The following is a 14,620-nucleotide window of genomic DNA, read 5'->3' as shown; positions in this document are numbered from 1 at the left end:
AAGTTAGAAGAATTCAGATTGGCCAGGAAAAGTAAAAGGCCTGAGTATTGAGAGCTGCTGAGAATTTAGCAAAGAAGGACCAAGGAATTGATTAAAAAGGGGAAAATACAGTACAAAAATCAGCTTGCAGGAACATAAAGACTGATGCTAATAGTTTCTATAGGTACGCGAAGAGAATAAGATTAGCAAAGACAACTATATGTTCGCTACAGACAGAAACGGGGGAATATACAATCAGGGACTAAGAAATGGCTGAGCAACTGAATACATTGGTTCTGTCTTCACAAAAGAGGACACATATCAGATACCAAAAATGTTGGAGAATGCAAGATTTAGTGAAAGGGAAGAACTGAAGGAGATCAATATTAGTAGAGAAATGCTGCTGGGAAAATTGAGGGGATTGAAGGTGGATAAATCCGCAGGGCCTGATAATCGACATTCCAGAGTACTTAAGGCAGTGGCTATAGAAATAGCAGATACATTGGTAGTCATTTTCCAGGATTCTATAGACACTGGTACAGTCCTTGCAGATTGGAGGGTAGCTAATGTCACTCTAATATTCATAAAGGGAGGTAAAGAGTAAAAAGGGGAATTATAGATAAGTAAGCCTAACCTCAGTATGTGGGGGGAAATTCTTGAATCCATTATCAAGGACTTCATAGCTGAGAATTTTGAAAGTAGTGGCAGGATCAGACAAAGTCAGCATGGATTTATGAGGGTAAATCATGCTTAACAAATCTGTTTGAATTCTATGAAGATGTAACTAGTAGAGTTGACTGGGGGGACCCTGTCAATGCTGTATATTTTGACTTTCAGAAAGCGTTTGACAAAGTCCAGCATTATTGTGCAAGTTTTAAAAATTCTAACAGGATTAGAAGGGTAGATGCAGGGAAGATGTTCCCAATGACGTCCAGAACCAGGGATCACAGTCTGAGGATTCACGGTGGACCATTTAGGATGATGATGAGGAGAAATATCTTCACCCAAACAATGGTGCGTCTCTGGAATTCATTACCACAAGAAGTAGCTGATACCAAAACAATTAGGTGTATTCTAAAGGCAACTGGATATATCACTTGGGGCAAATGAAATCAAAGGTTCTGGGGAGAAAGCAATATTAAGCTATTGAGTTGGACAATCAGCCATGATTGTGATGAATGGCACAGCAGGCTCAAAGGGCTGAATGGCCTCCTCCTGGTCCTTACATTTTTTTTTTCTACGTTTCTATTTGCACAGAATTCTAGAGCATATTGGAAAGGTCCTGTTCAGTTCCGAACTGCTTATGTCAGCACTGATTGGCCTTGTGGAAGATGAGAAATATCACTGGTGTAAATAAAGCTAAATTACAAACACAACTTCTGCTATCTGGCTCTATAATTACATGAAAATGAAAAATTAAGGGCCCAACTAATTAGAATGTCTGATGCAATGAAAAGATCTGATTGGGAAAATGAAGATTGTTTATGATTCACATGCTATCTGAGATACTTATATTTAAATCTTTTATTTATTTTTACTGAATTATTCCAGTTAACTCAGTGGCTATTTTGTTCCTGTCATGAGGAACGTGTAGACTTTTGAAAGGTATCACTCACTACCTGGCTATGGCAGTGGCAGATCTTCTAGTCATTTTCTCTGACATGATACTGTTTACACTTATTCCATTTCACTCCCAAGTTACTTATCTGGAGACCACACCCACACGCTCTCTCTTACTTGTCCAGCTTTCTGCAAGCACAGACACTTCTGACTGGGTCACTGTCACCTTTACCATTGACCGATTTGTGGTAGTTTGTTGCTGGAAGATGAAAACGAAATGTTGCACTGAGAAGACTGCAGATGTGGTCATTACATCAGTGAGTGTGCTGTTCTACTTGAAAAATATTCCTTGTTAGTTTGGATACGATCCTGAATATGTCATTGACAATGTACCCTGGAGCTGCACCCTATCACTGAATGTTTACACTGAAACGACGTGAGTTGCATTTCACAGTGTTAGTGTTATTTTAACCCCTTTCCACCAATTTATTCTGATTTTACTGCTCAATACTCTGACTGTCAGACACATTTTAGTGACCAGCAGAATCCGCAGAAAGCTACTGGATCACAGCAAGAGTGAGAATCACACTGACCCAGAGATGGAGAGCCGCAGGAAATCCATCATTTTACTCTTTTCCATCTCAGGCAGTTTTATACTGTTATGGATGACAAATGTGGGCTTTTTCGTTTATCGCCAATTTACTGACAGGTTTTCCTACACAGGTCCCCGTGACCCTGTGTATATCACTGAACAATCTGGCTACAGCTGCAGCTTTTGAGTACCTGCACCAACACCTGTATTTATGCAGTGACCCAGACTAAATTCAGAGAGCAGCTGAAGAATGCAGTCAAATACCCATTCACTGTAATTGGTAAATTACTGAAATGATAAAAGTAGGACAAATTAAATCAAGCTGTCATTTTCATCACTGTCTCTGCTCACTGTACCTCTCACACACAAATCTCAATGCAACTCTTCAACACATAGTGCCCTTCACTCAGTGCAAGCTGGGTGAAGGGCACCACAATTTCTACTTAGGCACTTTACAGTCTCTCCAACTCAACATTGAGTTCAATAAATTCAAAGCATGACCTCTGGCCTCCACTTTGATCACAGCCACATAACCCCTGTCCTAGTCGTGTCTTGTTTATGCGTTATTGGCCTTGCACTGAATGAAGCAGGCTCCTTTTCTCCTTTTCACACTAAACATACACATCTACCTCTATCTCTCCATCATCATCACGTGAACTCCCTATCTCTTTGCTCTGGGACCCCTCAATTATGTTCTAATCTCTCCTCTTCATCCTCTAACCACAGCATTAAGAAGTTCATTTAATGGAAATACATCGCACGTTCTTTACTGAGGAACAATTGAGAAGAATCATCAGTTAACATAAGTCTTCTGAAGGATTTTTTTATCAAGAAGGTTAGGGTTAGTGTTATTTAAATGAGAGAAGAATGTGTGTACAAAGTAACAGATTCAGAGATAATGATATTCCTGATTGGTTGTAGTCATTACAGAAATAAGAATATATGAAGCTGCCATGGGAATTAAGCATGGGGACATCATCCTAACTTGATTGATGGGAAGAGGAAAGAATAATGCAAGTCAACAGAAAAGGGGAGAATAAACTAGAGGGGTACAAATATCCTTGCAGACAGCTTTGCTCGAGTTGTTGGGGAAGCTTTAAACTGGGTTGGCAAGGGAGTGGGAACCAGAGCATCAGGTCAGAAGATGCAGCAGTTAGTGTAATGGTAGATGCAGCGAGCAGAGAGACTGTAATGAAGGGATAGACTGAAATGGCAAGAGGATGGGAGTCCAGGCAGAAAGGCAATGCAGAGACCAGAGCGAAAGGTAGAAAAGAGAAAAGTAAAATTGGGCGACAGAATCACATGCAAAAGACAGGGAGATTGCTAGATTCTAAAGGGACAATGAGTACAAGGGCACTTGATCTGAATGCCTGGGGTATACAAACAAAGTTGATGAACTTGTTGTGCAAATCAGTACAAAGGGGGATGATTTAGTTGCCATTACAGAAACTGATTGCAGGGTGGTGATGACTGGGAATTAAATATCCAAAGGCATTAGATAATTAGGAAGGATAAGCAGGAAGGTAGAGCAGGTGGGATCATACTCTTAATTAAGGATGAGATTCGGGTGATAGGGAGAGACAATTGAATCCATTTGAGTAGAAATCAGGATTAGTAAGGGGAAGACGTCACTGGTGGGCGTCGTCTATAGGCCACCCAATAATAATGCTACAGTAGCACAGGTGGTCAATCAAGAAATATCTGACGTATGTATGAATGGAACGGCAGTCGTCATGGGAGACTTTAACATGCACATTGATTGGCTGAATCAAGCCAGTAGAGGCCGTCTTGAAGAGGAGTTCACAGAACTCATCCATGATAACTTTCTTGAACTGCATGCTACCGAACCTACAAGAGAGTGTGCATTCTTAAATCTGGTCCTGTGTATTGAGGCAGGTAAAATTAATGGTCTTGTAGAAAATGATCTTTCAGAAAGTGTGATCGCGGTATGATTGAATTTCAGATAAAAATGGAGGGTGAAATATTATCACCTAAAATCAAGGTTTTTAGATTAGATTACATTACAGTGTGGAAACAGGCCCTTCGGCCCAACAAGTCCACACCGACCCGCCGAAGCGAAACCCACCCATACCCCTACAGTTACCCCTACATTTACCCCTTACCTAACACTACGGGCAATTTAGCATGGCCAATTCACCTGGCCTTGCACATCTTTGTGACTGTGGGAGGAAACCGGAGCACCCGGAGGAAACCCACGCAGACACGGGGAGAACGTGCAAACTCCAAAGAGAATGAGAAGCAGGCACGCTTGTGGAACAGCGGTAAGATATTCCAGGTAGAATTAACAGTGACTGCTGGACTGATACCAGGATCGACAAATCATAACAGGCTGCAACAGAAGGTGGAGCTGTGTGACCAGCAACACAACTCTGGCAAGAAGGTGCGAGTGCGAACTTTTTGACACAGCAAGCAGGCACCACTGGGATGAGTGCTTAAGCAAGGGAGACTAGAATGGGTTGAGGAAGGAGTTGGCTAAATTAGACTGGGAGCACTAGTTATATGGTGGAACAGTTGAGGAACAATGGAGGACTTTCAAAGAGATTTTTCACAGTGCTCAAGGTAAGTATACCCTGGTCAGAAACAAGGATAGCAAGGGTAGGAAGAGCCAGCCTTGGATAACCAAGGAAATCAAGGAAGGCATCCAAGTAAAAGTTCAGGCTCACAAATTAGCCCGAAGTAGTTGGAAATAGGAAGAGTGGGAAAACTTTAAAAAGCAACAAAAAAAACACAAAGTAAGCAATAAAGAAGGAAAGATAGATTATGAATGAAAACTAGCGCAGTATATAAAAACAGGTAGGTGAACGGTTTTATAAATATATGAAACAGAAAAGGGTGGCTAAAGTGGACGTAGACCCCTTGCAGGATGAGAAAGGGGAATTAATATTGGGAAATGCTGAAATGGCCGAGGCCTTGAATAACTATATTGTGTCAGTCTTCACAGTGGAAGATGTGTCTAACATGTCAAAGAATGATGTTCAGGATACGATGGGAGGTGAGGACAATTCAATTGTTATCACTGAAGGGATGGTGTTGAGCACACTTGAGGGTCGAAAGGTAGATAAGCCCCCTGGTCCTGATGGAATGCATCGCAGGATGCTGAAAGAAATGGTGGAAATTATAGTAGATACTTCAGTGGTAATTTACCAAAATTCACCGGACTCAGGGCAAGTCCCAGTAGATTGGAAGCTAGTAAATGTCACACTGCTGTTTAAAAAAGAGTGTAGGCAAAAGGCAGGTAACTATAGGCCAGTTAGCTTAACGTCTGCATTCAGGAAAATGCTGGAGGCTACCATTAAAGAAGAAATAGTGAGACATCAGGATGGGAAGGGTACCAGCGGGCAGACGCACAATGGATTCAGGAAGGGAAGGTCATGTTTAACAATCTTACTGGAGTTCTTTGAGGCTGTAACAAGCATAGTGGATGGAGGGGAACAGGTGGATGTTGTATACTTGGATTTCCCGAAGGCATTCAATAATGTGCCACATAAAAGACTCATCCATAAGATAAGAATGCATGGAGTTGCGGGGAACATATTAGCACAGATAGAGGACTGGTTAACTAACAGAAAGCAGAAAATTGGGATACATGGCTGTTTCTCTGGTTGGAGATCAGTGGTGAGTGGGGTGCCACAGGGGTTGGAGTTTGGCCTGCAACTGTTCAGGATATATATAAATTATCTGGAAGAGGAGACCAAGTGTATTGTATCCAAGTTTGCTGATGGCACTAAATTGAATAGAAAGGCAAACAGAGGATGTGGAGGGTTTGCAGAGAGATTTAGATAGGTTAATAGAGTGGGCAAGGGTCTGACAGATGGAGTACAATGTTGGCAAATATGAGGTTATCCACTTTGGAAATAAAAATAGTAGGTCAGAGTATTATTTAAATGGTGAAAGATTGCAGCATGCTGTTGTGCAAAGTGACTTAGGAATGCTCATACATGAATTGCCAGAAGTTGATTAGCAGGTACAACAGGTAATCCGGCAGGCAAACAGAATATTGGCTTTCATTGCTAGAGGGATTGAAGTTATGAACAGGGAGGATCTGCTGCAATTGTGTAAAGTGTTGGTGAGGCTGCACCTGGAGTATTGTGCACACTTCTGGTCTCCTCATTTGAGGAAGGATATACTGACTTTGGAGAGGGTGCAGAGGAGGTTCACCAGGTTGAGTTCGGAAATGAGGGGAGGTTGAGCTGTCTCGAACTGTGCTCACTAGAATTCAGGAGAATGAAAGGGAATCTTATAGAAACATGTAAAATAATAAAAGAGATAGATAAGATAGAGCCAGGCAAGTTGTGGTGGGTGAGATGAGGACTAAGGGACATGGCAGTAAGATTAGGGGGAGTAGATATAGGACAGGGATGAGGAAGAACTTCTTTTCCCAGAGAGCAGTGAATCAATGAAATTCTCTGCCCAAGGAAACGTGCAGTTGGATGGGTTTTTGCATGGTGGAGGAATTAACAGTTATGGGAATAATGCAGGTAGAAGGAGCTGAGATAGTGGATGGATCAGCCATGATGTTAATGATTGGCGGAGCAGGCTCAATGGGCCAATGACCTACTCCTGCTTCTATTGCTATGAAACTATGAAACATAAGAGTCTTCTTGCAGTTTAGATTTTCAGTTAAGCTGAAGTGTAATAAAGATGAAAACAGCATCCCATCAGGGAAAGTGTGTGAGTATTTGAATCTGGAATTGGCAAATCCAACAGACATGTTTAATTTGTTTGTAATGGTCAGAATTTTTTTTTTCACTCTTCGAATGGAAGTACATCAGACAAACATTAGAAAATGTTTAAAATTGCCTGGTGGTTAATTTTAAACAGAAAGGGCATAGTTCATTTAGAAAAAGTCAAAACCATTGATTAATATTTTGTTGAAGTATTTCTCTCACAAAGTATCATATATGTGTCATTATAATATATGCTGTAAATAAAGCCAACCCATGTTTAACACCCACAGAGAATTGTACAAAATGGCACCCAGAAGTCACATGACTAATCTTGTGGAGTTCAGCCTGCACATATTTCAGGATGGAATCACAAGAGACTTTTTGAAATTCAATGAACATTTCCAGGGGTCATCAGAAACTCACTGATTGTGGATACCTTGAATGTATGAATCATACCTCATAGATCATCATGACATGACAGTGGGAACCATCCAAGCCAAATGCGAAACCAGTTCATAAATGTAAATTACCTTGGCTAAAATACAATGTAGATTAACCCAATACCAAACAGGGAAGCATGGCCTACCTATTTCTAGGTAGCAGCCATTTTAAAGCTTGTTAGGATAGGTGATGAGCAACCATTTTCTTGTAGCTCCTCCAAAGGAGCTCTGTGAGACTCCATAAGGGAGAGGGTTCTCAGCCAAAGGGAGGAGAGGGAAGAAGACAGATGGAAACCAAATGCTGCTGACCTGGAAAAGTCAGGCAATCTGCAAATGTCTTAACCAAAGAACTAGTGAGGACCAGGAAACCTCATGTTCTCCCAAGTTTATTTACTTGTTAAGTGCACCTGAAAAAGGAAAGACTAACTATTCAATGACAGAATCCAACACAGCCGCTGAAGCAGCTGACCTCACGTTTTCATCTCCTTCATGTCAGAAAGAGAATCTTCAAAGAAGCAACAGAACTGCAACTATCTTAAAGACTTATCTTGCTTTCATCTTCAAAAGTCACTTTTTATTCTTGTCTACTTGTACATCTGTGTGTCTGTGCTGTTATTAACTTTGTAATTTTTACTCTAATAACTTCCAGTAATGCTGTTCAAGACTAAAGCTTTGTTGCTGGTTATTTTTAAAAGGTTGCTGAACGAGCAATGTACATTTGTTGTTCATCGGTCACTCTGAGGATCCAATGTGGCCATGTCACGGGGCAGAGAAATGATAATTCCTGTGGACTGTCTTGCTTTATGATGCAGAAGGTAACAGGTAATTATATTTCATCCCATTGTTCCTATGTCAGTTTCCCCAATGATCACACTTGTTTATTCAATTGAATATTATGAAATTAATAATGATGTAACTGGCATCTCACTGGAGTTTTCCCTCCTGGATAAATACAAGACATCTCTCAATATATTGATTAGGAAAAGCTGTTGCCTTTAAGCACCACTGGAAACTGTTACATCTCACAGAAAATGCACGAACCAACAATATTCCATCAGATAGAAGACATTTATTACCCTGTTCTTGCAATTGTTGGAGTTCTTGGTAAGCATCTTAACAACTTCATAGAAGCCAATAATTTTTGACATACAGAATTATCTGAGTTACTTTGAAAGTTTTTGTTTCTCAAGAATTCTTCTTTGATCATTTTAAGGCTGGTGTTGGCATAGTGGTAAACTCATGAAACCATTAATCTGGATTCCCAGGGCTAATGTTCTGGGGACATGAATTCAATTTCCACTCTGATAGATGGTGACATTTGAATTTAATTGTTTTCTTAAAATCTGGAATAAGATGCTGATCCAATGTCAATCGTGTAAACATTGTTTACTGTCATAAATACTGATCAGGTTCATTAATGCCCTTTAAGGAAGGAAATCTGACATACTTGTCTCGTCTCATCTACATGTGATTTCAGGCCCACAGCTATGTGGTTGACTCTTAATTGCAACTTAGGCAATAAGGGGTAGGGACCAATTATTTATTTTCTTTAAAAATTGAGTGACGTCCAATGTCAGTGATTAGACTCAACTCAAGGCTTTTTCTCACTTTCTTATTTATCTGCAGGAAGTGGCCATCACTGCATGTACAATAATAACATGGATACAAAATTGGCTGAGAGAGATTAAAAGTTGGGTAGTGGTTAATGAATGTTCTTCAGACAAGATGAAAGGTAGTATTGGAGCTCCCCAGAAGTCAGTGTTGGATCTTTACTGCTGTGTATAATATGTTATGTACGTACACACCTTTTTAAATAAATATTAAGGACCAAGACCTTGGCGTACAGACCCCAATTTCACTTAATTCTATTGATTGTACACAATTTGAGAGTGTTGTGAAATGTGAGAGGGCTGTTGTGAAGCTTCAGAAGAACATAAACTGATTGCTATAATGGGCAATCAAGTGGAAAATGAATTTTAATGCAGACAAGTATGAAAGAATATAATTTAGAAGGAACGTCATGGAGAGACAATATAATATCAAGACTCCAGCCTTGGATGGGCTATTACACCCAGTCCTGTGCTCTACATATTAAGAAAACTGTGAAGGCATCAGAGCAAGTGCAGGTTAAATACAGGAAGACAAGCCGAGAGATGAGGAAATTCAGTTGCATTGTCAGATTGGAAAAATAGGGACTGTTTTCAAAAGAAGAGAAGAGAAATTTAAAAGAAAATTTGGCAGAAGTGTTCAAAATTGTGAGGGGTCTGCACACAGTGCGAAAGGACAAACTACTCCCACTGGATTGAGAATATATGGACACATATTTAAGGTAATGAGAAAGTAATCTGGAATATTCTGCCTCCCAGTTTGGTGGAGATAGGTTCAATTGAGGTGTTTAAGAGGCAATTTCCTTGTTATGTAGAATGGAATAATATGCAGAATTACAGTGCCAGGTAAATTTCTCCTTTGAAGAGCTGGCATACACACAACAGATTGTGACCTCCTTTTGTTCCGTATCAATCCTTTGACTGAGACTATGAAAGCTGTTGGACAAAGCTTTGAAGTTTATAGATCTAATACAAATTAACAATGTTCAGATATGCATCAGCAATGATCTGGTTGAACAAGATTAATAGATTGACAGCCCTTATGTGATCATGTTATTCTCAAATCCTCTGAGAATCCAATCTTAAACCTTGTTTTCTATTTCTCTATGTATGCCAGTTAATTCAGTGGCTATTATCATCCTGTCACGTGGTATGTGTGGACTCTCCAAGTGTATCACTCTCTACCTGGTGGCCATGGCAGTGGCAGATCTATTGGTCGTATTCACTGATGTAATACTGTTTACAGTGATTTCACTTTACTTCCCAGGGACTTACCTGGAAACTACTCCAGCTCACTCTCTTCTGCTTGTCCTGCTTTATGCAGCCACAGATATTTCTGTCTGGTTCACAGTCTCCTTCACTTTTGATCGGTTTGTTGCAATTTGCTGCCAGAAGTTGAAAACAAGATATTGCAAAGAAAAAACTGTGACTGTGGTTATAAAAACAATGAGTGTGCTATTCTGTTTGAAAAACATTCCTTGGTACTTTGTGTATGAACCTGAATATATCATTGACAATGTACCTTGGGGCTACAGCCTGCCAGTGAACTTTTTCAGTGAAGCTGCTTGGGTAATATTTGACACACTCAATATTATTTTAACTCCTTTCCTCCCATTCATTCTGATTTTACTGCTCAATGCTCTAACTGCTAGACACATTTTAGTGACCAGCAGAATCCGCAGGAAGTTACTGGATCACAGCAAGAGTGAGAATCACACTGACCCAGAGATGGAGAGCCGCAGGAAATCTATCATTTTACTCTTCACCATCTCAGGCAGTTTTATACTGTTATGGATGACCAATGTGGGCTTTTTCTTTTATCGCCGATTAACTGACAGGTTTTACAACACAGGTCCCCATGATCCTGCATATATCACTGAACAATCAGGCTACATGCTGCAGCTTTTGAGTACCTGCACCAACACCTGTATTTATGCAGTGACCCAGACTAAATTCAGAGAGCAGCTGAAGGATGCAGTCAAATACCCATTCACTGTTATTGGGAAATTACTGAAATGATGGAAGCAGTTTATCTAAAAGTTGATTCGGGTCACAATGCTTTTGCTTATTTAATCTCTTGACATTTCATCACAGCATCTGCATGATTTCTCAGTCCAGCAATGACCATCTCCTTTGAAAATTATCCACTTATGATCTTCAGGCACACAGCTCCCAAACTCTTCCAACTCGGTTTTCCTTCGAAATGTGCACACACCAGGTAGTCCTGGCAGACCACCACCTGAAACTGTTCTTGTCACAGTGAACTTTATTCCTTGTTCTACTGAAAATATTTTACCTCTCCCTTCCCATTCTCCTCTGTAACATATTCAAGTTTGATTCAACCCCTAACATTGTCCAGTTCCATCAACTTTGCTGCAAAGTCCTCTTTTCACTTTCATAAAATGGTTTCGAAAATGAGAACTGGGAAAGATATTTGCAAGGGACTAAAACACCATAAGACAATAAGATGTAGCAGCATACACAGGCCATTCAGTCCATCAAATCTGCTCTTTGCAATGAGGTCACGACTAATCTGATAATCCTCAATTCCACTTTTTTGTCTTTTCCACATAACCCTTGATTCTCTTACTGATTAAAAATCTGACTCTCTCAGCCTTGAATACATTGTATGACCAAGGCTCAACAGGCCTCCACAGTAAAAGATTCCACTGTTTCTCCACACTCTGAGTCAAGAAATTCCTCCTCAGCTCTGTCTTAAATACACAACCCTTTCTCTGAGATTATGCCCATTGGACTGAGATCAACACAACATTCAGCAATTGATAAAGTATGGGAGAGGGAGAGCACTCATTTATAAATATATTAAGCTAACATTCATTGTCAGGAGGTTATTAAAGTCTGTGTTTCTGGTTAGAGTGAACACCACAAACAATTTCAGCCAGAGGGAGCTAGGACTTGTCTGAAAGCTTTGAACGAGGTAGTGGTTTCAGAAATGTATTGGGTATTGTTTCTGTAAAGTCCAGGTCGGCACCATAGAGACAGTTAATTAAAATTGATGCTCACAGGAACTGAGGGAAAATTACTGACCCCATTAGGAAATTGGCTGAATGGCACAGACAAAAAGGGATATTTATTTTTGTTTATTTACTTCAATTTTCTTCAAAACTATGTCAATCCTCGTTTCTAGAGTATAACAGAAACAATGGGCTTCCAGTTCAAAATTGTACAGCAACAAAACATGTAACGAGTTGTTTAATGTTGTAACAGAGATTAGACCAGCTTCAGTTAAAGCAGCATATGACCTTTCGGAATATTCATCTTCTGCTACTGCCACCTGGTGGTTATCCAACAATAACATCTGCGAAACATTGTCCCTTTTAGAATAATAAAGGAGTCACTTTCTACACAGCAAGGTTTTTCAGATGGCCATGAGCTAATGAACATCTCTGCTGTTTTAATTTTTATAATGTGGTGGCGCTGGTGTTCTATGATCCTGATGAAGGAACAGCGCTCCAAAAGCTTGTACTTCCAAATACACCTGTCGGACTATAACCTGATGTTGTGTGATTTTTAGTTTTAATGTTTGTTGTTTGAGTGCATTGCAAAGAAATCAGCCTTGGGTTTGTGCTTAAATCCTGGTCTGGGTTTTACACTGTTTTCACAGGTGGGGAGTACTGAAGACACATAATACATGAGGCATCTCCATCTCACCATCTTCTTCCCTCCCCTGACCTATTCCCTATAAAATGTTAGATAGATGAGCGTGGTGTATGTCAAAGGTCATTTCAGCTTCTTACCAAGGCAATTGATCTCTAAACCTCTTTTGGCTCTGAGTCCTCTCTGACACTGGGTTCAAGGAGGAAATATTCAGAGAGGTAATCAATGATTTTGCCACTGACCTGGTCACATTTATCATCACCATCAACACATGTGGGTGAGCCATCGGATCACAAATGGAGCATTTTCTGGGGTGAGTCTATATCACGGAGGGAGCTCATACGCTTAACAATTAAACACTTAACAATAGCAATACCAACAAACAGACAGAGGAGACTGATTCCGATATACATTGCTAAATTGATAAGCCAATTGTTCCAAGATTCCAACCCCCAGTTTCCCCAGTTGGTCCCTTCAGCCATTCTGTCAAGGAACACCTGGATCTCATCTTGTAACTTAGTAAGATTGCCAGTGCGATCGGGAATGCTAATAATGCATGTATCTTGGACAATTGTGCAGAGCCCACCTTCTCAGGCTAGTATATAGTCGATGGCGTACCGATTCTGCATATAGTAATGATGCAGATCTGACAATCCCAGTTTAATCTGTTCCAGAGCCTCTTTGGTGGTATTTCCTAGAATGGTCAGGCCGCAGATGAGATGGCTGCGGTTCTTTTAACTTATTCCGCGTTTCCCCCCCCCCCCCCCCTCCCCATCCTCCTAAACTCAGAGTACTCAGGCCTATTGAGTGTCCTGTATTGTTACCCAGCCCCTTGGGATCCTTCCAATTGGAGCAAAAGCCAGGTCAGACCGACCGCTGTGTCCTCTTCAGATGAAGGTTCCATCGACTTGTCCACTGGCCAGGACAAGGTAGTGTTGGAGGAACAAGGTTCCGATAGCACTCTTAGGGGGGAACATCTTTGCCATCAAGGACAAGGAAATCGGTAGCTTTACCTTGGCTGAAGAAATAATAGCCAGGTTTGGTGTACATGAGGGTAGGTTTGTTCATCTAGGTTACTGAAATGTTAGAGCAGAGGTTCTAGTCAGGTCTACAGGAGTAAAGGGCTGATATTTGCAAGAGGTGTCGTTTGAGGCTCTCCCTTCGCTCAATTGCACATGGTCTTGGCAACTGTATCAGGTTCTGGAAAGAGAAAAGACCTATAAATGTGCAAGGGAAGGGTTCTGTTCTGGGTCCGTACATGCAGATGGGCATAATTACTTATGCCACATAAGGCCTGTTGTGGCACAGTCAGTGGAATGCAAGCTGTTTGTATACATGGACAGGAGGTATTAGGCCCCTTTGTTTTACACGAGTAGACGAGACAAGTCTCAAATAGGCAGGAGATGTTATGTGGAACATGAACAATTGCACACCCAAAGCCAGTTCCATGAAAGTAATTTTCATACGACCCTGCAGTAGAGTTGAAAGCCGTCAGCAGACAGGTGGCAGGAGGGCTAATGCAGTAATGTAAAGTGATGTTTCTCCTCAGAGGGTCGCCAGTAGGGAACCTGACGAATAAATTGGGATTGGGGACTGAGGACGGGGCAAGTAAGTCATCTACCTATAGAAAGGAGTAACATACCACTGACTCTGATTAGATTAGATTACTTACAGTGTGGAAACAGGCCCTTCGGCCCAACAAGTCCACACCGACCCGCCAAAGCGCAACCCACCCACACCCCTACATTTACCCCTTACCTAACACTACGGGCAATTTAGCATGGCCAATTCACCTGACCTGCACATCTTTGGACTGTGGGAGGAAACCAGAGCACCCGGAGGAAACCCACGCAGACACGGGGAGAATGTGCAAACTCCACACAGTCAGTCGCCTGAGGTGGGAATTGAACCCGGGAATCTCGCACTGTGAAGCAGCAGTGCTAACCACTGTGCCACCGTGCCGCCCACGGGTGAAGAGTGTCCTGTGGACCTGTATAAATAAGTTGTTTGTGGATTGAGGAGATCCCCCTATCAGGCTTCTCTTTTTTCGAGTTGGCCTGTCCTGCAAAAAGGGATGGTGCTCCCGGGCCTCCTTAAACATTTACCATAGTAACAGGGTTGATAATGTCTATCCTC

At 41.2% G+C, this 14,620-nt stretch overlaps 1 protein-coding gene and 1 pseudogene across 1 annotated transcript; both read left to right on the top strand.

The window, feature by feature from the left end:
* The first annotated feature begins 313 nt into the window (after positions 1–313).
* LOC148149467 (putative G protein-coupled receptor 139) lies at positions 314–2,428 on the top strand (annotated as a pseudogene).
* Positions 2,429–8,290: 5,862 nt separating this feature from the next.
* On the top strand, positions 8,291–10,885 carry LOC148149466 (putative G protein-coupled receptor 139). The gene is made up of 2 exons (XM_087989489.1): positions 8,291–8,363; positions 9,984–10,885. Exons 1-2 carry the CDS (start codon positions 8,291–8,293, stop codon positions 10,883–10,885), a joined length of 975 nt encoding a protein of 324 aa, XP_087845615.1.
* The last annotated feature ends 3,735 nt before the right edge of the window (positions 10,886–14,620 follow it).

This window comes from Chiloscyllium plagiosum, unplaced genomic scaffold, assembly GCF_037043375.1.
Source record: "Chiloscyllium plagiosum isolate Xiang-an unplaced genomic scaffold, Cpla_swu_hap1 HiC_scaffold_8, whole genome shotgun sequence".
NCBI lineage: Eukaryota > Metazoa > Chordata > Chondrichthyes > Orectolobiformes > Hemiscylliidae > Chiloscyllium > Chiloscyllium plagiosum.
The sequence above is the reverse complement of the archived record's forward strand: the minus strand, read 5'-3'. Positions and strand labels throughout refer to the sequence as shown.